At 46.0% G+C, this 25,278-nt stretch overlaps 1 protein-coding gene and 1 long non-coding RNA gene across 8 annotated transcripts in view; both read right to left on the bottom strand.

The window, feature by feature from the left end:
• Positions 1-19,429, bottom strand: part of TMEM164 (transmembrane protein 164) — a 62,880-nt gene extending 43,451 nt beyond the window's left edge. Inside the window, exons 1-2 of one of the 7 annotated variants that reach the window (XM_083485324.1) lie at positions 19,313-19,429; positions 17,152-17,734 (exon numbers count right to left, since the gene is read on the bottom strand). In XM_083485324.1, coding sequence (XP_083341450.1) covers positions 17,152-17,613 — 462 coding nt within the window. In that variant the 5' untranslated portion in view covers positions 17,614-17,734; positions 19,313-19,429. Of the gene's footprint in view, positions 1-17,151; positions 17,735-18,393; positions 19,290-19,312 lie in introns of those variants that run through there. The other 6 variants (XM_083485326.1, XM_083485325.1, XM_083485328.1 and 3 more) reach the window with 6 other exon arrangements.
• Positions 1-25,278, bottom strand: part of LOC310698359 — a 525,075-nt gene that overhangs the window by 449,082 nt on the left and 50,715 nt on the right. The gene's annotated exons all lie outside the window — the stretch shown is intronic.

Below are 25,278 nucleotides of genomic sequence, written 5' to 3'. Positions count from 1 at the left end.
AGCAGCATGGGTCTTGCGTTCGCCAGGCGGACTCAATGCACAGCTTGCTGCGGAGCCCCCCTGAGCAGATTGCCGCGGTGTGTCCCCCCCCCCAGTGCATCGTCACAGCAGCCCCCTGGGCGGCTCGCCCTGCCCTTGCCACTCTGGGTGCCGGAGCGGCTAGCTACGCTCCTGTGTTGAACTCAGGTTCTGATCACAAGCTTCCCATAGATACCTGGTTGCCCACTATAAGAACAGGATGCTGAACTAGATAGGCATTTGGCCTGATACACCCTCTCCCATCATGCAAATTCATTCCGAAAGATTTGGAAAGAACTTGGATCATTTCCTGAGCCAATCCAGAGTTTGGAAAGTCGCCAATACACATGCCTCAACTCCTAAGAACCCTCCTCTCTCCCTTTAGTCTCCTCAGTAGCAGCCCTAGGATTGGCAGGTTGCACGACAGAAGATCTGTCAATGTACTACTACATATTCAAAGGGCTACAATACCTTTCCTTTGGGTGCATTGCTATTGGCCAACTAAATGGAAGAATGTATGGGAAGGAAGCCAGGACCTGGACGGCGTTTATAAAACGCTTTTCCTTTGGAAGCATATTGCTACGGGCCTGGCTTGACAGAACTTGTGCTGACATAACTAGAGGTTATAATTGTTCTCTGAATTGAGTGGTTCCAGTGTGCTCCTTTGCAAGCAGCACATATAACATACAGAGACGACTTTTGCACGCTGTTTTGGCAAAAATAAAAGCTAGGTGAGGATGCTTTCCCTGCCCCAAAGCCATGCTTGCCTAGCCTCCAGCCCCACACACAGGAGCTGGGTTTCAGCATTTGCTATTTGGGGGGTGGCCTCCAATGGCTGGATAAATATAAAAATCATGAAAGGCAATATCCACTAACTGTTATTGCAAACAAACAAACAAACAAAAAACCAGCACTGCAGATACAAAATTCATAGCCTTCCCAGATTTTTCAAGGCTTTCGCACAAAACATTCATCAACTATTTAAAAATAAAATAACAAGAAGAAAGCAATTTGTAGTCTTCTTCCTTGGTTTGATGGCTTAAATCACCAAAGGTGTGAACTAAAACCATACAATAAACTATGTGGAACTTGTTATATTTTAAACTACAGAAAGTTGTTTCAAACACCATTTAGAAGAGGGCAGCCCAACATACAGCCCTGAGGTCTTTTTGGGCACTCTACATCCTAGAGACCTCCCGCCTTCTTCCCAAAGCACAGTTAGCACTTTTCCAGCTTTGGAAAAGGGGGGCTCTAGGACCCTGTAAGAGCCATATGACTCTTTCCCAAAACCTTAGCTGTTTTTATAGCTGGGGAGGTGTTAAATTTGGGCCTTGCTCTCCTCTCCCATACAACAAGGCAGTGTGAGGCCCACAGGTTCCATATTGTCAAAGTGCTCTCACGGCCCACTTGGTATAAAAAGTTGGACCACCCTGACTTAGAAGCACACGTTACCTGTGCTTACCTTTATACAGTTACAGATAGGTAGCCGTGTTGGTCTGCCATAGTCAAAATAAAAAAATTCCTTCCAGTAGCACCTTAAAGACCAACTAAGTTAGTTCTTGGTATGAGCTTTCGTGTGCATGCACACTTCTTCAGATACCTGAAGAAGTGTTCATGCACACGAAAGCTCATACCAACAACTAACTTAGTTGGTCTTTAAGGTGCTACTGGAAGGAATTTTTTTATTTTACCTTTATACAGTTAGTGTTTTCTTGAGTATTTGTTTTGATAGCAAGTTCATGTCCTTTTGACTTCAGTGGGCCTACACTCAGTATGAGTAACCTTGGATGTTATCCAATGTCCCTCCCTCATCAAACAACATCATGGCTACAATTGTGCTTGGCTCTGGTTGCAAGCAAGATTGGCAAGGGTCCAACAAAACATAGCACTTGAAATTTATGGTGTGAATGTAGCCTTATATTCTGCTTTTGTTCCATGATGGATGTCAAAGCAGCACACATGGGGATGCCACGCAGCCCTCCTCCCAGACAATTATTGGACCTAGATCTGTTTATCTTCATCAAGATTGCTGCAACTATGTACCTTCGGATCATGCTCCAAGAAGACGGCAGCCTTCACTGATGGCAATACTTGTCACCACCCTAGAAAGGCAGCCTCCTTGGAAACCAGTCTCCATCTGTCTATTTATGAGAGCCACCCACCTCTGTGATAAAGGCTAGGCACCAGCAGTCAACACCACCCACAAGTCGCATCATCATATCCCTATAAACGCCTTCAGACCTCCAGTGTGCTGGTCACAGCCTCACTATGCTTTCCCCCCATCTAGAAAGGTATGATAGTTTCCCTGATCCTCTCATTCCTGGTACACAGAGCACATGTGCATGGAGATTGCAGCTTCAGCAGTGTTTTCAACCATTTTTCAGAGAGAAACTGCAGAAGAATAGAAATGACTCTCATGCTTTTCCCTGCCAAGGAAAGAGAGGAGCACACAGAGTCATCTGCCAATAAGGGAGGCAAAAAGCTCAGCACAGTTTCCTTAACTGAGAAAATTCAGTGTTGCAAGCAAAGCCAAATTTATTTTGCAACAAAATAATTGCTCTGACAAAACCAGAATTTCCTGTGCATTATTCAAGGTTCAGGCATTAACCAATGCTAAGAACTGAAGAATACCAGATCAAGGAAGATCGTACCCTGTTCACTCACTGAACCTTTCAAAGACATCCATAAGCCTAATTGCAAGTATTATCTAGACAAGCTGGCTGCATTTGGGTTATGCTCTTTGTAAAACCTGCTTTTAATCTAAATAGTGCACTCAGTAGATACTCCATTCCACGAAACTCTTTCAGAGCAAACAAGTCTTGGAAACATGATCACTACAATGGAAACACCATTCAGCTTACAGTAAATTAAGAGCGAATGGATGAACACAAAATCAGTGCAAGGAAAGTCTTGGGGAGAAATGGTTGAAAGAAAGACCATTAGACACAAAAAGATAAGTTAGGTTCATGGGCATAGCCATGGCGGGAAGGGGGAAGGGGAAGGGCAGGGGGAAGGTTCTCCCCAAATCAAGTAAATCAATGGGGGGGGATTCTTAACTGAGGTTCTGCCCCCACTAGCAAAAAGTCTGCCCCCTCCCCCAACATAAATCCTGGCTACACCCAAGGTTAGGTTTAGTGATGCACATCACTCCTTTTAAAAACGTATCTGTTCTAAGTGCAACTCTAGTTTATGAAGTCTGATAAAACAGCCATGAAAATGAAAAGGGGAGGTGTTATTAGGAAGGCACAAATGCCGGAAAATATTGTTTACCAACTCAATTGAGCCTTCAGTGATTTTTCAACTCTCCACTTGCAGTCTTGCTCCACAGCAGGCAATCGCCTAGAGCAGGATAATAAACAAGTCCAGACTAGTGTGGCATCACTTAGAAACGGACCACTCAGGAGCATGCTCAAACAGCTTTGCAAATCATGTTGAGGGGGAAACTACTCCGCTCCATGCCAAAATTGGTTAAGGCATGTTGGAGGTCCCTGGTGCCCTGCCCAATGACAGCTTGCAAGATCAATTTCAGTTGCCTCAGCCCAAAAATGTCGACAGGACACTTGCAGTGGTGAGGCTGACTATGTCCCCTGTTGATCCCTTCATGTATGGCAACATCTCACAGAACCGGAATGACTGGATGAGTTCAGATCAATGCCATACCACAGGAGGGAGTTGTGGCCTCTTCCCTGAAAGAGGTGATGTGAAAACCAGAGATTCTAAATGACACTACCAACCAGTCCCTAATATTCCCTCCCTAGGCAAGGTGATTGTGAGGGTGGTGCCTAGCCAGTTTCTGGGGTGCTTGGAAGGAAGCAGATTCTTCAGATGATTCCAGTCTGGTTTCACGCCCAGTTTTAGAAGCACAACACCCTTAATTACCCCTGACTGATAACTGCTATCAAGATTGGGGGAGTGTGACCCTGATGGGTTCTCCTTGACTTTTCAGTGGCTTTTATTTATTTATTTCATAAAATTTATACACTGCTTCATTGTAAAAACAAAAAACCCAACAACATCAAAGCAGTTTACAGTACAAAAGATAACAGTAAAATCAAGAAAAATGATTTAAAACATGTTAGAATACTAAAGCATGCTAACACTTTTGACACCATTGACCATGGTGGTGGGGGCAGCCCGGTTGGAAATGACCTGGTCAGGGCCTTTTCAGAGGCAGTCCCTCATTTTTTGAATGCCTTCCCTAATAAGGTGTATCTGTCCCCCTCATCACTGACTTTCAGTAGAAATTTGAAAATACTTCTCTTTACCTAGGCATTTGATTGCTAAAAGACACTGTTCCTGGCACACCTCAGATCACTGATCGATATTTCTTTTAACTGTTTAGAGGAGGGGTGTTAGAAACAGTCTTAGCTGTTATTGTTCTTTTTCATATTTTATCTTTGCTGTGTCTGCAACCCTGGACTCCTTCAAAAGGAAGGGCAGGATACAAATTGAATTAGTCAAACAATCAATCAATCAATCTGCCATCACTTGTTCAACAAATGATGAGTAAACGAGCTAGAAGTTGTTCCTCCAAAATTTGGCGTGTTTTCCAGCTGCTCCCATTACTTTGTAGCTTGAGCAAGCATCAAGGGTAGAACAATCAAACAAACTATGATTAAGCACGCTTGCGACATTCAAATAAAACACCATCATTTTAAAAACCCATAGTTCATAATCTAGCAAAAACCATGGGTTCTCACCAGGGCTGTCTTAAGCATATGCGGCGCCGGGGTGTAAAGATCCGCCCGGCGCCCTCCGCAGGTAGCCTAGTCCCAGGTGCGCAGGAGGGCAGAGCCAGCCGGCCACCTCAGCATCTTGCTAGCTCAGTCACCCCCAAACTCAAGTCGCAGAGCCGCCCACAGCTGAAGAACCCGCTGTGGCGCTCCGACTGACGGGCAGGCTCTTCCCCTGACTCAACTCTTGGGCCCCAGAGTCTTAGCCTGGCGCCCCTGAGAGCCCCACACCACTAGCACCTATGGATCTCACTTTGCCTAAACAAATCATGTTTTAATCATAACATGTAAACCAGGCCATTGAGTAGCTCAACAAAAATGTTAACAGTACAAATTGTTACAAATTTGATGCTCCAGTTTTTCAAGTTGATAGAACCACAATTAACAGAGTTATGACAGGCAATTACAATGAACTGGAATCCACAAAACCTTACCCCTAATTCAAGGAGCTGTTATTCCACCAACCCAAACCTTGGTAAAGAAACATTATTAGACAAAGGATTTTTTGACCAATTTCTACAGGTAAGTACCTTCTGAGTTTTTTAAAAGTAGTTAACTAAATGTGAATCCAACTGTAGACAGTAACGTGTAGCACTAAACAGCCTTCAGGAGTGCAGTATTTCTGGCCAATCCACCAAGCAAATAATTTCTGTTTGCTAAGTGGAGCGTGGGAAATGTAACCTTTTCAAAAGGAAAAAAGGATCAAAAAAGAAAAGGTTAGGTTTGTATGCTAGAAGTGACAAACTTCCAGCCATTTGGGTGCTGAGTGTTACATCAAGGTGGGAGCATATTACTCCAGTTCTATTTATTATTATTATTATTATTATTATTATTATTATTATTATTATTATTATTATTATTATTTCTATACAGCCCTTCATCCAAGGATCACAGGGTGGTTTACAATATAAAAACACAAAAATATATACCATAATAACTAATAAAAAGAATAAACCCACCCACAGTTTAAAAGGCCATCCATTATTTACCGTATTTTTTGCTCTATAAGACTCACTTTTTCCCTCCTAAAAAGTAAGGGGAAATGTGTGTGCGTCTTATTGGGCGAATGCAGGCTGCGCAGCTATCCCAGAAGCCAGAATAGGAAGAGGGATTGCTGCTTTCGCTGCGCAGCGATCCCTCTTGCTGTTCTGGCTTCTGAGATTCAGAATATTTTTTTTCTTGTTTTCCTCCTCCAAAAACCAGGTGCGTCTTGTGGTCTGATGCATCTTATAGAGCGAAAAATACGGTAACTACCCAAAGCTAGGACATTTATCATTTACACTGCCTACCTATATTCTTCCAGGCCCAATTCAAGATGGTGAATTACAACAGCCTGAATGACTTGGGCCCAGATATTTGAAGATGACTCACTCTATCTGTGACCATCGTTTTTCAGTTTTGGGCCTGAAAACTGCATTAGCCCACAGGAAGCTGCCAGAGACTATAGTCCAGGTGCGAGAGGGGCTATAATCACACACCTTTCACACACCATATCACACACAGAAAGAGAGAAAGCCATTTTCCATGAAAACAGAACCAAATTTTTAATTCTAATTCCAATTCTTCTTAATATCTGTATTAATATTATTGATTCAAACACTTAATTCTAATTTTAATGATGTTCAGGTTTCCCTTTTATATTTTCTTCGAAGACCTTTCCCTTTGTGAATAAATTTGTGAATAAATAAAAACTCTCCTGCTGTATGCTCTTTATCTGTCCAAAGTGTGGAAAAGGCAAAATCCTCAGTAATCCCAGAAAATGTAACTAATGCAAACCTGAACTTCACAGCTATTTAAAACCTCTGATTTCAACTTGTGTTTGCAAGAGCAACAATAGCAACAAACTGCATGGGCTGCTTCTTCTATATTTCCAGGGAACACAAGCCTGCTGAGACTATCTTCTTGCAGAGGAAGCAGCTACAACTGCACAATTTGAAAAAATCCAAAAGCCCTTTCCCTTCAGAGGGAATTAAATCTGGCTGTCAAGAGATTCACCACACCTGGTCTGCGCCATATTGATTTAAACCTGATAGATATCCATAGGCTTATGCTATATGCAAAGCCATGCCTTTTGTAGTTGTTCTGCTTCCGTTTCTATTAAATAGTGGGTGGTCATAGCAGACGACACAGAGATTTCTCCAATTAGTTCTTTATAAGTAAGCTGGAACTGAACTAAACAGCTCAGCCGGCCTGCTTTTATAGGCAGCTGGCTGTCAACATTGTCACAACCCAGGGTTTCCCGCCTTAATAATAATAATAATAATAATAATAATAATAAATTATTTATATCCCGCCCTCCCCAGCCGAAGCCGGGCTCAGGGCAGCTAACAACAATAAAACAGTACAGCAGTACAACACAACACAACACTCTAAAATCATTCATTATAAAATTAATTCAAATCAAACCAATGGCAACCATTGGGCCAGAGCTCCGCGAAGATTGCCGAAGGTGGGAGTCAGGCTGTGCCCTGGCCAAAGGCCTGGTGGAACAACTCTGTCTTGCAGGCCCTGCGGAAAGATGTCAAGTCCCGCAGGGCCCTAGTCTCTTGTGACAGAGTGTTCCACCAGATCGGAGCCACAGCCGAAAAAGCCCTGGCTCTAGTTGAGGCCAGCCTAACCTCTCTGTGGCCTGGGACCTTCAAGATGTTTTTATTTGAAGACCGTAAGTTTCTCTGTGGGACATACCAGGAGAGGCAGTCCCATAGGTACAAGGGTCCTAGGCCGTATAGGGCTTTAAAGGTTAAAACCAGCACCTTAAACCTGATCCTGTACTCCACCGGGAGCCAGTGCAACTGGTATAGCACCGGGTGAATGTGATCTCGCAGCGAGGACCCCGTAAGGAGGTAAATTAACTGACGTGGACCTGAGTGAAACTATATACAGTGGTACCGTGGGTTAAGTACTTAATTCGTTCTGGAGGTCCGTTCTTAACCTGAAACTGTTCTTAACCTGAAGCACCACTTTAGCTAAAGGGGCCTCCTGCTGCTGCCACGCCGCCGGAGCACAATTTCTGTTCTCATCCTGAAGCAAAGTTCTTAACCCAAGGTACTATTTCTGGGTTAGCGGAGTCTGTAACCTGAAGCGTATGTAACCTGAAGCGTATGTAACCTGAGGTACCACTGTACACCATACCCCTGGTGGCCAGGGTGAAAACTTCAATACATAACAGTTTCTCCCCATGTGGTTGACACAGCCACCTCAGAAATTAAATGTAAAATATTAATATCAGTATCTTCCTACCTCCCAAGGACAGTCACACAATTGCCTCTGTCCTTCCAACGGCATCACTGGCTGGTCCTTGGAGACATTTAATACTGCTTTGGTTACCTAGACAACTCACTCCTGGACATTAATTCAAGAGGGAAGAAAATTCCTCAGCCTGAGAGCCTAGTGGGTAACCTTCCAGAGTTCACATGCCTGTGATGGGTAGGTAAATGGATCATGGAATCACAGAGCTGAAAGGGACCATGAGGTTCATCTATTTTAACCCCCTGCAATGCAGGAATCTTGTGACTCTCTCTGTATGTACAGGAGGCTACCATCCAGCTATGGAAAAGTAAGAGGTATTCATCCAGGCAACCAAGAGGCATTATTACAGTTCAATAACATGTCTGCCAGCTTGGCAAAACAACTAGAGGAAAATGTGGAGCAGTGTCAGTAGAGGGGATGGGAGGAAAGCATGTGGAGATTCCTGGGGGCTGTACAGAGAGGCCGAGGGGGGGCACATTTGGCCCCAAGGCCCAAAGCCCCTGACTCTTGCTTTAAATACTGTCAAAGGTCAAGCTGAAACGCCCACTGCACATGCCTATTCCATGTTCTCTTCGCTTGCAAGATCAGTTTGAAGACTGCAGCGTCATTTAAGGTTCTGCAGTATTTCTAGTTCCAAATCGGGGGCATCATTTGTACATTAAGTTATGGAGGAGAGGGACAAAAGCAAAAGAAGTGACACTGCCATTCAGGTACATTAAGCCGGTGCATTTCCGCTCACCTGCAAATGTCAGGGGCAAGGTGTCTGCAAGGTTTACCCTGAAGCTCTGCCTAGAACAGGTGCCGTCTCCAGCCCAAAAGGCAGCAGCAGCAGCAAAGAACAAAATGCTCAGTTTGCCCCACACGGCATTCCAAAATAGCACAAGGATCAGCACTTCTCAGTGTGCCAAAATCTTCTCTGTGCATTAATTAAAAGGCAACTGCTCTTTCATTGAGGACAACCTGCTCTTCTCAAACTCCAAAACGTAGCCAAATTCAGCAGAACTAAGACCTTTTGCAAAAGCATCTAGGTCTGCTAAATTTGAAATACATTAGGCACTTTGAAGGCAAAAAACCTTTTTGACTGAGAGAGGGCCATATTTAAGCAGTGAGAAGCCGTTGTTGTTTTCCGATATTTGAGCAGATAGCTGATAATTGTGTTTATGCAAGCTATTCGTTTCTTGCTCATTTGTTTCCAAACTAGAACACATGTGGGAGATACCTCACTATAAAAATAGTAATCCTACTCATTAAGTTTTCACACATAAGCTGTTGCTTGAAGTTATACTAGAGGAAGCCAGAGTTTGACCTAATTTAGACCGATAGCTACAAGACCATGCAAAATTACAACTGCAAATAATATTTTTGCTAAATAACAAACCAAGACTGATCCTGTTTGAAACTGGTGGATTGGGAGTACTAATATTTTTTTCCCTTTTTAATAAATATTTTATTAAGTCTTATAATAAAATGACATTACCTCTAACAAAACCTACAGAGGGTTACATGCATAACTCAGTTACAAGCAGAAAAATGGAGCAGGGACACTGTCTATCAACTAAATCACTGAATGAATCGCCAAGGCTTGAACTATCCATGACACAGCCTCTCCATGACGAAGTATGTGTAGCTGGCGGTCTTGCGTTAACATCGCTTCTGCTTTCAGAGCTGATATAGGGGAACCATACTTTGTCAAAATGCTCTTGTTTGGTTTGGCCTCTCACGACTCTTCTCCTTCTGTGCGACATTAAATGCTCAGGAAAAGTCAGATCCCAAACTTGGTTTTGGGATCAGTGATAATGATTATTTCTTTAAATGTTTGGGGGGAACAGAATTTGTAGGAACATTATTATTCTTTCATTAGTATCTATGTAGACCAGCTGCTTTGTATTAATGTAGGCCCTGACATGCACAAACCAGTAAGTAGCCTGGGTACAAATACTCTAGACAGACAGACAAGGAGAGAAGAGGGAAACTGGAAAAGTGGGAGATGAGTTAGAGATAAGAACAGCTAAAGAGTATGTTGGACTAGGGCCTGGAAAACCAGGATTCAAATCCCCACTCAGCTATGAAGCTTTGGTCAGAGACTCTCTCTTAGCCCAACCTACCTCAGAGGGTTGTTGTGAGAATAAAATGGGGAGGGAGAAATCCACGTATGCCAACCTGAGCACCCTAAAGAAAAGGTGGGCTATAAATGTGTTAATAAAGAACAAAGTAAGTGTGAGCAAGAGAACAAATGCAACACAATTGAATACAGTGGTGCCCCGCAAGACGAATGCCTCGCAAGACGGAAAACTCGCTAGACGAAAGAGTTTTCCGTTTTGGAGGTGCTTCGCAAAACGAATCTCCTATGGGCTTGCTTCGCAAGACGAAAATGTCTTGCGAGTTCCTGCGGGTTTTTTTTTCTCCCCCCACCTTTTCTAAGCCGCTAAGCCGCTTATCAGCTGATCCGATAAACCGATAAGCCGCTAAAAGCCGCCAATAGCGCTAATAGCGCTAATCCGCTAATCCGTCAATGGGCTTGCTTCGCAAGACGAAAAAACCGCTAGACGAAGAGAATCACAGAATGGATTCTTTTCGCCTTGCGAGGCACCACTGTATGTAAACTGAGCTAGAAGTGAATGAGGTTGCATGATCAGGGAGTCAAGAAACAGAGTTTCAGTTGACAGCACCTTCTTTTCAGAATTTTATTTCATCCTTTTCTTTTTCTTGTTTAAAGCTGCAATTATTTAAAAATAAAAATAAAATAAAATAAAATAAGGAGTGTGTCCAGCCGAAAAGGGGTCTGAATGGAATTTAATGAAACTCCCTGGACTGAAAAGGCTTATTAGACTCCCATTTAAAATTATGTAAGAGGACAAAACAAAGTGTCATGTCCCAAATCCCACTGTGATGCATGCACCCAAATAGTAATTCCAGTTTAACTGCCACTTTCTACAGTCTTGTGTAAATCAAGTGATTCTGTGTACATAGCAGTTCTCCAAATAAGTCTCTCAAGCCATTCTTCTTTTAAAAGGTACTCAGTCACTGTACAAATAAATACACCTACTTTTCCTTACATGATTTCCAGCCACTTTTTTTTTGACAAATACCCAAACGTACTTGAAAAATGGGACCTTAAGTTGAGCTCTTGAACAGTTAGATTTGTGCAACCACCTCCCACACAGACTACAGCCTAAAAGACGTCAAAAAAGTTACCGGTAAGCTTCAGGTGACAGGTTAGGGAATGCTTTAGAAATGTCTCTTTCAAGCATTGTGACAAAACTGTTTATAAAGTGGTGGTTTGAATGTTTACATGTAAGGAGCTATGAAGCAACCTGCTTTGCTAAGTGCATTTTATAGAACACTGTTTGTGCAGAAAAAGAAATTCACTGCAGGTGCCTGCAAACAAAGAGATTTTAAGCTCTTTCTTCTCTTTCCTTTGTTGTTTCCATGTGACTAATTCTAGACTGTAAGCCCCTCAGGGCAGGGATCTGTCCCTTTGTACTCTGCAAAGTGCCACGTACATGGCTGATACCACAGCAAAACCAAAAAACACTTCTGCACAGGGGTGACTAAGTTCTGGCCCTCCAGATGCCGTTGGGACTCAAACCCCATCATCCCCCAACAATAGGGTGTGTGGACCGTGGCTGAAAGGAGCAACATTTGGAGAACCAAGGACTTAGCCATCTTTGTTTCAAAGGACTTCAAGGCTTGAAAGATGTATGTGCCGCCCCATACACTCCACTTAGCATCAGAGGAACATTTAGGGGAAGGGTTGGAACTCAATGGTAAAGCATCTGTTTTGAATGCAGAAGGTCCCTGGTTCACTCCTGGCATCCTAGGCAGGGCTCCTGAATAAAACCCCAGAGAGCAGTCAGTGTTAGAAACTTAGCTATGAAAGCTAGGAGCTAAACAGAACCTTAAACTTTAAACCTAAAGTTATGGGTGCAACAACGAAATGTCTGGGCGTTGGTTTTTTTTATAACAAGAATACAAAGCTGAAAATGAATGAACTGCAGGTAAAATATCGTGTCCATTTTTCACACGGTCTAGTTCTTCCCCTGACCATCACCCCCAATATTCTTAAGAGCAGGGGTAGGCAACCTAAGGTCCATGGGCCGGATGCGGCCCAGTCGCCTTCTAAATCCAACCCACAGACGGTCCGGGAATCAGTGTGTTTTTACATGAGTAGAATGTGTGCTTTTATTTAAAATGCATCTCTGGGTTATTTGTGGGGCATAGGAATTTGTTCGTTATTGTTTTTCAAAATATAATCCAGCCCACCACATGGTCTGAGGGATGGTGGACCAGCCCACGCCTGAAAAAGGTTGCCGACCCCTGCTTAAGAGGGTCTCTTCTCCAGTCTTCAGAGAACAGCTGGAAGTGGGGAGGCAGTTTTAATCTGAAATCTTAGGCGCAGTACTACGCCCAGAGCTCAGAAACTGCTTGCACTAATGAAATTCCCTGTTGCAAAACACACCTAGAACAATGGGAGCTTCAAACACTGAGAGCAATGTAGGTTGAGCTGGATGGATCAGTGGTCTAACACAGTAAAAGGCAGCTTTCTATGTTTGAAGAAGGACTACAGCTCAGTGGTAAACCCTCTGCTTTCCATGCAGAAGGCCCTGCGTTCAACCCTCGGCCTCTCCAGGCAGAGTTGGGAGAAAGCCTGATTTGAAATCCTGGAGAGCAGCTTCTTATGTTCCAGGTGCCTTGTTCCAGGCACCTCTGCCAAATAAAGTTTGGCACATGTCTATTAGAAGTAAGTAGGTGCCAAACTAAATCTTGGGTTTTACAGACAGGTTTTGGACTAAACCGAATTTGTATCTGATTTTGGTTTGGGCCTTTTGTTTTTGTCCTGCTTTTTTGTTTGTTCGTTTTTCTTCCCATTATCTGCCCTTCTTTGCTTTTTTGTGTGCTGTATTTTTTCTGCTGGTTTTAGTGCGGTTGTTTTATTTATTAATGTAATCAAATTTTCTGATGACTTGTTTTATTTGGTGATGGAAGCTGCCTTACGTCACTATTGTTTTAAATAAGATGGGAGGATTCAAGCTTTTAGGTAAAAAATTTCACAGCTTCTTTCTGGCAATGAATGAGCCACATGTAACTAGAATGTAACTAGGGACGCGAGTGGCGGTGTGGGTTAAACCACAGAGCCTAGGACTTAACAATCAGAAGGGGGGCGGTTCGAATCCCCGTGACAGGGTGAGCTCCCATTGCTCAGTCCCTGCTCCTGTCAACCTAGCAGTTTGAAAGCACGTCAAAGTGCAAGTAGATAAATAGATACCGCTCCAGTGGGAAAGTAAACGGCGTTTCCGTGTGCTGCTCTGGTTCGCCAGAAGCGGCTTAGTCATGCTGACCACATGACCTGGAAGCTGTACACTGGCTCCCTTGGCCAATAAAGAAAGATGAGTGCCACAACCCCAGAGTCGGCCACGACTGGACCTAATGGTCAGGGGTCCCTTTACCCTTAACTAGAACGCTAATAATTTCTTGCGATGTTTGAAATGATGCTACAACCCTGAATAAGGATGAGTACAGTAAAATCACTTTCTTCCCCCCCAGGAGCTTTGGGATGACATCTTAAGTGGGTATCTCCTTTGCTGCAAGAAATGCACTGCAAATCTCGACCTGGGGTAAATGTAAAGGTAAAGGGACCCCTGACAACTAAGTCCAGTCACGAACAACTCTGGGGTTGCAGCACTCATCTCGCTTTACAAGCTGAGGGAGCCAGCGTTTGTCTGCTCCGCACACAGTTTTTCCAGGTCATGTGGTCAGCATGACTAAGCCGCTTCTGCCGAACCAGAGCAGCGCACAGAAACACCATTTACCTTCCCGCTGGAGTGGTACCTATTTATCTACTTGCATTCTGACTTGCTTTCAAACTGCTAGGTTGCCAGGAGCTGGGACCGAGCAACGGCAGCTCACCCCGTCGCAGGGATTTGAACTGCCGACCTTTCAATTGACAAGCCCAAGCGGCACAGTGGTTTAACCCACAGCACCACCCGCGTCCCTATTGCAAATGATGCACCCACTTTAGCTTCCATGCATATGACATCTTTTGCCACAGTAGCTGCATGGGCAAGAGTGGGAATAGCCCACATGCTGCCTTCAGATGCTGTGAGTTCCCATTATCCTTGACCATTGCCCATGGTGACTTGGGGATGACAGTAGTACATAATATCTGGAGGGCACTACATTTGCTATCCCTGGGCAAGAGTCTGGGAAGGGCTCTGCAGAAACCTTTTCCACTGAAATTAGTTTCAGTCCAAAGTATGCAACCAAACCATTCAGCTTAATTATCCAGGCCAATGACTAGCCTAGGATTGGATTTCCAGACCATGTGAGACCCCATGAAAATTATGGATTGAAGTGACAATGTCTATTCAACATACTGTCAGGTAGAGACAGCAACTGACCTAAGCACACTTAGCTAGGAGTAAGCCCCACTGAACCTAGTGTGGCTTACTTCTAAGCCGACATGCAAAGGATTGCACTGTTATTTTTTTTACTCAGCATTACAAATAGGTCCACAGTTATTAGGCCACCAGCACATACAAACACATATGTAATACATGAAGGGATAGAGAAAAAGACAGCTAAGTATTTAAATCTGTAACTCCTTGTTACCTTGCCTTGTTACTTGAAGGCAATTCTCACCCAGTGAAGGCAAATGGATATTGACAAGACTACATTAAATCTATGGTATTTATACTTATCACTTCAACCTGACTGAAGCTGCAGTCACAACACAACATATATACCGTATTTTTCGCCCCATAGGACGCACCGGCCCATAGGACGCATCAAGTTTTTTTGGGGGGGAAATAAAGAGAGGAAAAAAATATTCCCCCCCAGGCGCTTGTGGGGCAGGCAGCGGGGAGAAGCGCTCTTCTCCCCGTCGCCCACCTTGAGATCAGGTCCAGGGACAGCGGGAAGACGCGCTGCATCTCCCAGCTGTCCCTGGAGCTTGTGGGGCAGGCAGCGGGGAGAAGCGCTCTTGTCCCTGCCGCCCGCCTTCAGATCAGGTCCGGGGACAGCAGGAAGATGCGCTGCGTCTCCCAGCTGTCCCTGGAGCTTGTGGGGCAGGCAGTGGGGAGAAGCGCCACCGTCAGTCTCCAAACCACTTCGGGAGACAGCGGGATGGCGGCGTTCCGCCTCCCTCTGTCCCCCGACCTTGTGGGGCTGGCGCTGGGGCTCTCCTGAAGCCTGGAGAGCGAGAGGGGTCGGTGCGCACTGACCCCTCTCGCTCTCCAGGCTTCAGTGAAAGCCTCCATTCACCCCATAGGACGCACACACATTTCCCCTTCATTTTTGGAGGGGAAAAAGTGCGTCCTATATGGCGAAAAATACGGTAGTTGCTTATAGAGCCATAACTGCTGGTTTTCGTATTTCCAAATGCAAAACTAAATGGTTTGTATCCAGTGTAAATCATACTCAAAGTAGACCTATTGAAATTAATGGTCATGACTAACTTAGGTCCATTAAGTTCAATGGTTCTACTCAGAGCAGAACTCAGTTAGAGACAACCTAAGTGTTTCCTTCTCTGTCCTTGCATCATCTTTGCTACCAAATGTCTTTTGCATTAAGGCACAATTCCAAACTCATTAATCAGTTCCTTTAATCACCAACTTAAGACTGAAACAAACTGTAGAGAATGTTTTACATCATGCCCTCTTTTTACCCATATTTCTCTCCCCCCCCCCCCCCGCATCCTGTTCCATTTGCTTTTAAACATCCAGCATGAGGAAGAACGTCTATGTATCTCGAAAGCTCAATTACCACAATGTGAACTTTGGCTGGCCCTAATTGAAAGTATTTTGCTACCGCTCTTGTTTCAAAGATTCCTGCCTGGAAATCAGAAGCAGAGAGCTGAATGAAACAGCTACTAATAAAATATAAAGGAAAAGAAATTGCATAGCCCCCCCCCAAGACATACACAGCTGAAAAGTCCACTGCTGCCTGAAAGCTGCTCCCACACACACTCTTCCTCTGTAAGAACTAATTTGTCTGATTTCAGTGTTGTCAACATAGATCATTTAGTCCAAGATACAGTATCACAACCGGCCGTCTTTAAGATATGGGGGCAGTTCCCTTTGTAGTAAAGGCAGAAGCTATGTTTTTCTTGGCTACTTTAGGCTCAGTAAGCAGCTGTGGTTGGCAGCAACTCAAGCTTTATTTGCTTATCAGGAGTTTGGCGATAGTCCCATTGATGCAATTAGAATTGTAATTAGTGAGACCCATAAACTAGTAACATAAACACTTCACCACACAGCCTAGCCTAGAAATGCCCACCTCACATTCATAGGGTATTATTTTAGCTAGAAGTCAACCATTCCCAATTCTTTTCCCCCCTATGGAAAAATCTAAGCTTCTGCATGTTCAAAACTAAATATTTCCCTGCCCAGGAAAGCCCCCATGATGCCAGTCTTATCTTTGGGGTAACAAATATGGCTCTGCCAGGGTTTTGAATATAATCTTATTGCATGCCACCATTTATTATACATTAGCTATTTATTTTATCTTGATGCTCTCTTTTTTTGTAAAGTACCCTAGAAGCTTTACTGAAGGGAGGTAATATATAACATAAAATAATGTTTGCAGTAAGAAGAGCCCTGATGGATCAGCATTCCATTTCCTAGAGTGCTTAACTAGATAGTTACACGAAGCCAAATAGCAAAACTTGAGTGCGATGATGCTTTCCTCCTGGTCACACTCAGCATCTGTTATTCAGAGCTGGCATACTGACTCCGATCCTAGAAAACACAACACCGCTAAGCAGGATAATTTCAAAGGAGTTCATTGCCAAAAACGAAACCTTATCCAATCAGGGGTGCCAACTTGAATAAAATATTGGGAGGGGCAGGTAAGCCTTCACCACACAATCATTCACAAGACACACACACACACCATTTGAATGGCAATACCCATTAACTTGGGGGTAGGGGCCTCAAATATTTTAGGAGAGGGCTGAAGGGACCTTGGCCCCTAGGAGTTGGTTCCTTTGATCTCCATATCTGGAATGAATGCCTATTATGCTAATGAGATGTTATACCATCTATTCTTATCCCTGAAAACAGACAGATATTTCTAGGAAGATTCTGTTTCCAGTGTGACTAAATGAAAGGGGTCCAAAGGCTTTTTTTTTTTTTTTTGGAACAGTATTCCTCACCTGCATCATCGTAACTACGTGGCAGGGATTCAGCAAGTAGATGACGGTCTTGGAAGCAAACTTGAATCCCACTTCCAATCCAAAAGTGAGGCAGAAGAACACCAGCAACAGGTTCTTCCCTATGCTCTCCTCTTTCTTCCGAGACTGAGCAAGCAGGTCCACCACCTCCTTGGAATGGGTTCGCCTGATCTTCTTCAGGGAGACCACCACCTCCAGAACTCCCACGCATAAGAAGATCAGGGTCTCTACCAGGCGCTGTTGCCAGGGGAGGAAGGCAGCACACTCAGGACCCCCGTTGCCTTCAAAGCTTGGGTCCACCCCACCGTACATCCAGTCCAGAAGATTGGAGAAGCTGTAACGACTCATGGCAAACCCCTTCTGTTCCTCTTCTGCTTGGCCGTCCTGGAGAAGGTGGGCGCTTGATGAGATCAAAGCTAATATGCTGTTTGGGTGACGAAACATGAAACAGAGAAGAGTCCTTATCAGCAATTCCTCTCCCTTCCACTTGTGAGACACAGAAAGGAACTAGACAGGTGATCCTCAGCTCTCACTCTAGGGTGCTCAGGTAAGAAGCTAAACAAACCTGTGGGGAGGATAGGAAGTGAAACACAACTTAATTATCAAACCAGAAAACAGGATAAAGAAAGGACGCATAACAGAACCAAGCTCCCTGCTCTCTCTTCCAGCAGAAGGCCCAGTCAGCAAACTGTTGCTTTATGACCCTAAAAGAGCTTTGGCAACCTGTCACAATCCAGATGTTTTGATCTACAATTCTCAAGCCCAGCCAGCAAGGCCTCTGGAGGCCACCCGGCTGGCAAAACCTGCCTGAAAACCCCAGGCACTATGTAACCGGCACACTGTGTACAAACACACACCAGGTATAAACAAACACACAGTGTGCCGGTTACATTGTGTCTGGTTGCCCAGGTTTCTAAAGAAGCATGGCTGGTAGTACCTGGGTATATAAAATAACCACACAAAAACAGCAGTGAGGGATATATATATATATATATATATACCCATACTCCCCCTCTCTCTCCTGCATAAATGATTTCCGACTCTTATTTCTCCTTTTGAAATATTTCACAGCCACTCTTCATCCAATGGAATCCGGCGCATCTGCTACAACAGGCACTACAATACACAAAGCAATGCAATAAAACAACATCCTTCCCAGTAAATTTGTGGAGGGAGAGGCAACAAAAGGCCACAGAAACTAAAAGTAAACAGAAGCAACATTACCTTCTTTTTTTAAAGAGCCACGGCAGGTTTTGGGGTTTTTTTAACCTCTTTAACTCGGCACGGCTCCTTTCTCCCTCAACCCGGGTAAGCTCCCCACGCAAAAAAAAGAAAAAGGCGCTTCGCCAACGCGATGTGGTTGCCGAACGAGATCGTGAGCAACCACAACCCTTGAAGGTAGGCCTGCTCGCTTAATCACCACACTTTCACCAAATTCCCGCGAAAGAGGGAAGCGGAAAGGGGGCGAAGAGAGGGAGGAGGGAGCAAGAGGTGAGCAATTTATTTATTGAATTGAAGAGTTGGAAGGGACCCCTAGCCTCATCTAGTCCATTTATTTCCCTCCCCCTCACTGGCGCCACGCTCCGCCTTCCCCCACTTCCTCACAATACCATTCGCGCGCGCGCGCCCCCCTACCTTCCATGGAAGTCCCCCCGCAACTCTTTCTGCCTCTGGAAGGGACTAGCTATAATCTCCCCTCCCCGGAAAAAAGCTGTGCTTTCTGGTCCTCTGCCTCCTCCAGCGAGACTTCCCAGCGACGTGGTGCACCCCTTCCCTCCCAGTACTTCAAGGGAAGGCGGGAGCGAGGGAGGGGGCGGGTCGTGGCGGTACTGCAGGCCCTCCCTCAGCTCTTGCCGGGGCAGGAGCTACATGAGGAAGCCCAACAGCCCGGCTCTGGGTTGCAGACCGGAGGAGGAGGAGGAGGAGGAGGAAGCGCAGCGGCAGCAGAAGTGGCGGCCAGCGCTTTTCGGCTCCCCTTCCTCAGGTGTAGCCCGGAACGCAGCTGGGGAGCAATCTGCGCTCTGGACGCCGCTGCTGCTGCTACTCTCTGCTCGCCTCTTCCAGGAGAAGACCACCACGCCGCCCCCACCACAGCATCACCCCACCGACGTGCTCAACTAAGGCTAAAAAATGGAAGGTGCACCCCGGATTGGTTGCGCGGGTCTTCCCGCTCCGCCTCTTAGAAGGCGGCTCCTGTGTTTCCGCGCCGCTGTTGCTGCCCCCTTTTCTTCTTCCTCCGCCTCGCTTCCACTTGTCGCCTCAGTCAGCCCGTCACTACAGCGTAAGGAAAAAAGGCGGAGAGGCGCGCTTTGCCGCGCTTGCTCCGCGGGCTCGCTTTCTGCCCAGTCTTTGCCTCTCCGCTGCGCCACTTGCGAGCGCAAACGCAAACAGTTCCTCTGGAGTGTGTTGTGTTCAACTGCCTTCAGTGGGGCTTAACCTCTGGTAAATGTGTGTAGGTGACAGCAGCCTCAGTGTTCCTCTGTGCTTTCCGCAAAGTGTTTTTAAAAAGAAAAACTAAAAACCTCCCCAGAAACAGCTAGCACCAAATCGGTGGCCCTCGAGATATTGCTAGGCTCCAACTCCGATCGCTTCTGACCGTTGGTCATGCTGGTTGGGGATGGTGGGAGTTGAAGCCCCAAGGACATCTGGTGAGCCACAGGATCCTTTCCCCTGAAACTGCATTTCATGGAAAGGGGTTCTAGCCCAGCCTTCCACCTAACATGCTGGATTTCTAACTGCAGGGCTGGTGAGGGTTTTTGTTTTGGTTTTTTTGAAAAGCAGGCACATACCTAGGGGTTGGCCAGGTTGCCCCCTACTAAAAGTGCAGGCCAAGGATGTGTGTGCAAAAATTACACCTGTCCGCTCTGGCTCAGAGTGCCAGTGGTGCAAGGGATGCGGGGGGAGGGGGCGCTGATACAGCTCCTTGCCAAGGGCACAAGGGAGCCTAGAATTTCATCACATCAGCCCTCTGTACATAGGAACCTAGCATGTACAGTGCTTAGAAATGCAGGTGACTAAGTGGTATATAAATGTCTTGAATAAATAATTAAATTACCAGCATAACAGGGGGAGGGATAGCCTTCTTTCTTTCAGCAAGGCAGAGAGGGGAATCTTCATCAACTGTGCAGCCCAGGAACTCCATACACACTGCCCAGGCATGTGCCCCAGGGAGGTCACTTAGGTGCTGCTAATGCAGTGTCTTGGTTTCACTCCAGGAGGCACACCCTCCATTGTCTCTGTGACAGACAAGTGCCAACAACGCTCCACTCCTGCCTTGGGTGGGGCATATGAGTAAGAACCTCTAAGGAAGAAGAGCACAGGATCTGGACTACTTATGCAGGCAGGTAGCTAGCCCACTGGGCCACAAACAGCTTTTTTCTTCTATTGCTGTAGGAGGCAGTAATCTCAGCCCCAAAGTTTTGAGATTTAGCCACAAATCAAGCTTGCCTGCTAAGCCTCCTTCTAAAAGTTCTTAGCTCCATAGTAGAAAGGAAAAGCAACAGACTTGCCAGTAGATTTTTTATAAAATAAAAAAAGGTGTAGAGGCTGGATGGCTTAAATCTCCCTACCCTACATGTACACAACCAGCAGCTACAGAAACTCCCAGTGATACCAGTGAGGCCTGCAGCCTAGGAAGAGTTCCAAGGACTAGACAGGAGGGTTGATGGGCCATCTTCAAGCGGAGGTTTTCCACCCCGACACACAGGACCTAACCTAGCACAGTTGCATGGTCAACAGTGTACTTTAAATCCTGCGGAGAAGAGCTTAGACTTAGCATCAAGATAACTGGAAACCTAATATAATGGTCATTAGGAGCCTCAGAAAGAAGGTATCCACAGAGAAAACATCCGTAGTGATAAACAATATTGTTTTATCACTAACAGAGCGACTTTACAGCATCAGATATCACTAATGATATGAATAACACTTGAGGCAGGCTCCGTGTATCCAGTCTTGTACTACAGTGAAAGGCTGGCTGCTATTTCAGCTAAATACAAAAGATGGCACATGTTCCAGCTATCACTTTTCGCCAGGAATGCCCCCTATTTTCATGTATCTTTCTCTATTGAATTGCCGCCCCAGTGCCACAGTCACTGAGCTACATTCACATCTGAGCCTTCACCTGAGTACACCCTTGCAGCCTTCTTAGAACCAAATGGGCACCCCTACACCCAAATCTGGATTTTTTCACCATATCATTCTTAAGGTCAAGGTGGCCAAGAGGAGAAATGCGAATCAAGGCACAGCTGGGGTTGCAGTGGAATGGATTATCAGGGGGGCTGTGGCGGGAACACTTCAGGCTGCCTTTGGAATTTCTAAATTGTATGGGGTTCCTTGCAAGGCCCCCTGCTTCTTCCTCAAAGGTGATCTCCAGAACATCCGGGTTGGGTGGGATCCTAGCAGAAATTAAGGAAGACCCACAGTGCATAACTGTTATTAGAGTAATTGGCCGGGGGCAAAACCAGAGGTGGATGGCTCTGCCTACTGTTGCTTTCTCCACCTACCATTGGCCACCCTGCCATCCAGTGGCACCAACTGCTATTACTCTTTCGCAGGCTAGGTTTGCTTTCAGACTACCGGTATTAATCTTTGTGGGCTTATTTTTCAAGGATGGCGTTCTTGCCACAGTACTCTGCTAAGGAATTATTACTCTTAAAGACTTGTGGAGCTGCTTGCAGTTTAACAAAAGCGCTCCTGACTCTTGCTGCTACATTCAGAGCCAAGTTGCTGTTCCCTATTTGAAAAGCTTTTCTCCTCATTGGTTAATCTGCAACCTTCCTATGAACCTGAGTAAACATCCATATCTTGTGTTAACAGCAGAACAGACCTCCGAAGGCAATAGATTCCCTGGATATGAGATACTTTAACTCTTCACTTTTCCTTTTATTTGACCTCAGATGGCCTCTCTTCATCCTGTTGGCTTTCTGAAATGGTGGCAGTGCCATTGTTGATTGAGAGCAAGTAGGCACATTCATTTTAATATCATCCATTGAACCCAGAAGGCTTTAGAGGAAGTCCAGTGGCATTTCCTAAAGGTGACACACTGTTGTTGTTGTTGTTGTTGTTGCTGCTGCTGCTGCTGCTGTTGGCATCTGTATGTCTCAAGAAAAAATGGAGTGCACCTCCAGGGGTGAAGTCAAACTGCTGTGTTAGCCACACCTAAGTGGCCTTTCTGGGGCACAAGCCAAGGAAGGGTGTATGGAGGTTCTGGGCTATCTAGATCAGTGTTTCCCAACCGGTGTTCCGCGGCACACGAGTGTGCCGTGAGACATCGGCTGGTGTGCCGCGAGATGCCTGGAGGGAGGCAGGCGAGTCGGGCGGCGAGAGGCGGGGCGGCAGCGGCGAGGAGAGGCCGCGCCTCCTGCTGCTGCCTGGCGCTCCTCCTCGCAGCCGGCAGCGCTGCCTGGGCGCCTCCGCGCGACTCTGCCTCGCTGGGTTTGGTCTCCCAGCAGAGACGGGTCACACGCGCCCCTCCCTCCCTCAGCCTGCGCGGAGAGCCAGAGAGAGGCATCGCTCCTGCGCTCCGAGGCGGATTGAGCGCAGCTGAGAGGAGCTGCCGAGGGAAAAAACTTTCACTTTTGTGCGTCCCTCCCGGCGTGACGCTGCGCGCTGACGTCACGGGGCGGGGCTTTAATGGTGGTGTGCCGCGAGATTTTTTTTCAGTAAACAGGTGTGCCGTTGCCCAAAAACGTTTGGGAAACACTGATCTAGATGACAAGACACACACCCTTCAGCCTTGCTAATGTAGTCCAAAGGAAAACAGGGCAATACATTTGGCACGAGCTTGGCTGCAGGGGTTGCTTGAAAGAGACATACAAGCCTAAAAGCACCATCCAACCCTAACCCTTCTCTTCTCCCAAAGATATCCTGCAGAGCAGTAGAGGCTTAGGGGCAGAGATGGGCTATCTTCCCAGGTTGATGAGCCCCATCTGCAACTCACTTCCCTCTACAGCAGGCATGTCCAAAGTCCATTTTGGGGGCCTAATCTGGCCCACGGTTCGGTTTAATCCGGCCCCTGTGGCAGTTTATTTCCTGGGGCAAAATCCTAAAAGCTCAACAACTTCAATCTTTGGGGTAAAATCATAAAAAAAAAGCTGAACAACTTCAATCCTAAAAAAGTCAACTACTTTGGTCGGCCATTTGGTTGGCCCCCGCGGCCCTTCACTTCATCAGATCTGGCCCTATTTGAAAAAAGTTTGGACCCCACTGCTCTATAGCATGTGCAGAAACTTCCTCCTTGACCATTGGACTCACTATTGGTCTCACCTGCTTAATGTGCCAGAGCCTGTCTTCACATGCAGAGGAAGTCCCTAACTCACCAAGAGTTTGAGACCCATTAGCCACCCTCATCTGGCTTAGCTGGCCCTTTAAAGCTATTTCCTGAGGTTTGGCTGCTATTGCATGCTGACAGCTTCTAGGAGACACAGATGAGAACTGAGTGCAGGGTGGGGACCAAAGATGGACCAACTACCCCAAAAGAAGCAAGACATGTGCCCTACCAGAGGTACCACCCCTCCACTAACACCTCATACAGCAAGAACGCTTTAGAGGAAGTCCACATGCATTTCTTAAAGGTGACACAGTACTTGTCATGGAATCATCCTGCCAAAATCAGGATGGCTCCCCAAGTAAAGCCCTTTTCAACAGTGTGCTTGGGAATGTCACTGCACTGCAGGGACCAAGCGCGGTCTGAGGGCCTACAAATCAGAGGTTAAGCAGGCCTAAATATGGTCTGTGCCCTTGAGTTCCATCGTGGAAAGATGTCGAATATAAATGTAGGAAGAATAAGAATTTTCAAAATATCTAAATTATATACTGAAGGTGGTATAACAGAAAAAGTATAGCTTGAATGGAAGCTAAGGGCTACAACCAACATGCCTTCAATCAAGGTTTCAGCAAAGCTGTCACGGTTAAAGTCTGTTTTCAAACATGAAACTTTTCAGGTAATGCTGTGTCACAGGAACACACCCACACATTAGCTAATTCTGGTTTGTGCACACAGAGGCCTCCTGCTAGGATGGTTCCATCTTCTTCTCTTTCCTTTGTTATTTCCCCTGCACCAGATTGTATGCTTGTCTGGGCCAGAAGACCTATCTTTGGCCACATCTGCACCTTACATTTAAATCAGGAGCATGCCACCTTAATAGCAATGGCTTCCCCCAAAGAATCCTGGGAACTGGAGCTTGCTAGAGGTATTGAGAGTGATTAGGAGATCCCCTGTTCCCTTCACAGAACTACAATTCCCAGAATGGTTTAACAGTCAGTCCTTCCTAGCAAATTCTGAGCAGGTGGTGCCTGGTGGAGCTGGGCCTCCAGGAGACCTGATGGAGTGAGCCCTACTTCTTATACAATGGTACCTCGGGTTAAGAACTTAATTTGTTCTGGAGGTCTGTTCTTAACCTGAAACTGTTCTTAACCTGAAGCACCACTTTAGCTAATGGGGCCTCCAGCTGCTGCCACGCTGCCAGAGCACGATTTCTGTTCTCATCCTGAAGCAAAGTTATTAACCCGAGGTACTATTTCTGGGTTAGCGGAGTCTGTAACCGGAAGTGTCTGTAACCCGAGGTACCACTGTATCTCCCATTGAGTCAGTCTGGAGGAATAGCTGCCCCAGGTGACGGACAAATGAGGGGAGAGATGGCCTGATGGAGCTGGCCTGCCACAGCATAGTCGATGGAGTGAACTCCGCTTCTCAGCTCTCCCACTGATGGAGGCGGATGTAATTAGGAAAAGAAACAAATATTTAGTTAGAAATAAAAGATGACAAATGGAATTTGACAAATCTATGCAGCACAGTGAAGCTGGGTGGGACCTGCAAGGGTGAACATCACCCTCCATGCGCCCTATCCTTTAAGCGCCACAGCCCCTCTCTGACCAGAGACAGAGCAGCCATGGCTGGGGGCCTTGAGTGCTACAGCCCCTCTCCACCCCTCAGGTCAGACTTGACCCAAGGATGGAGCAGCCGTGGCCGGCCGCCTACAGCCAGCAGCCTCCTTCCTCTGTGGAGGAGCTGCATGTGGTGCAGCCCAGTTGAGGAGAGGGGTGGCAGCTCTCTGCCACCAACTCTCCAGTCCAAGGAAGCTCTCACATGCCAATAGGAGCCTGTTG

Source organism: Podarcis liolepis, assembly GCF_965112155.1.
Source record: "Podarcis liolepis genome assembly, chromosome: Z".
Taxonomy (NCBI): domain Eukaryota; kingdom Metazoa; phylum Chordata; class Lepidosauria; order Squamata; family Lacertidae; genus Podarcis; species Podarcis liolepis.
The sequence above is the reverse complement of the archived record's forward strand: the minus strand, read 5'-3'. Positions and strand labels throughout refer to the sequence as shown.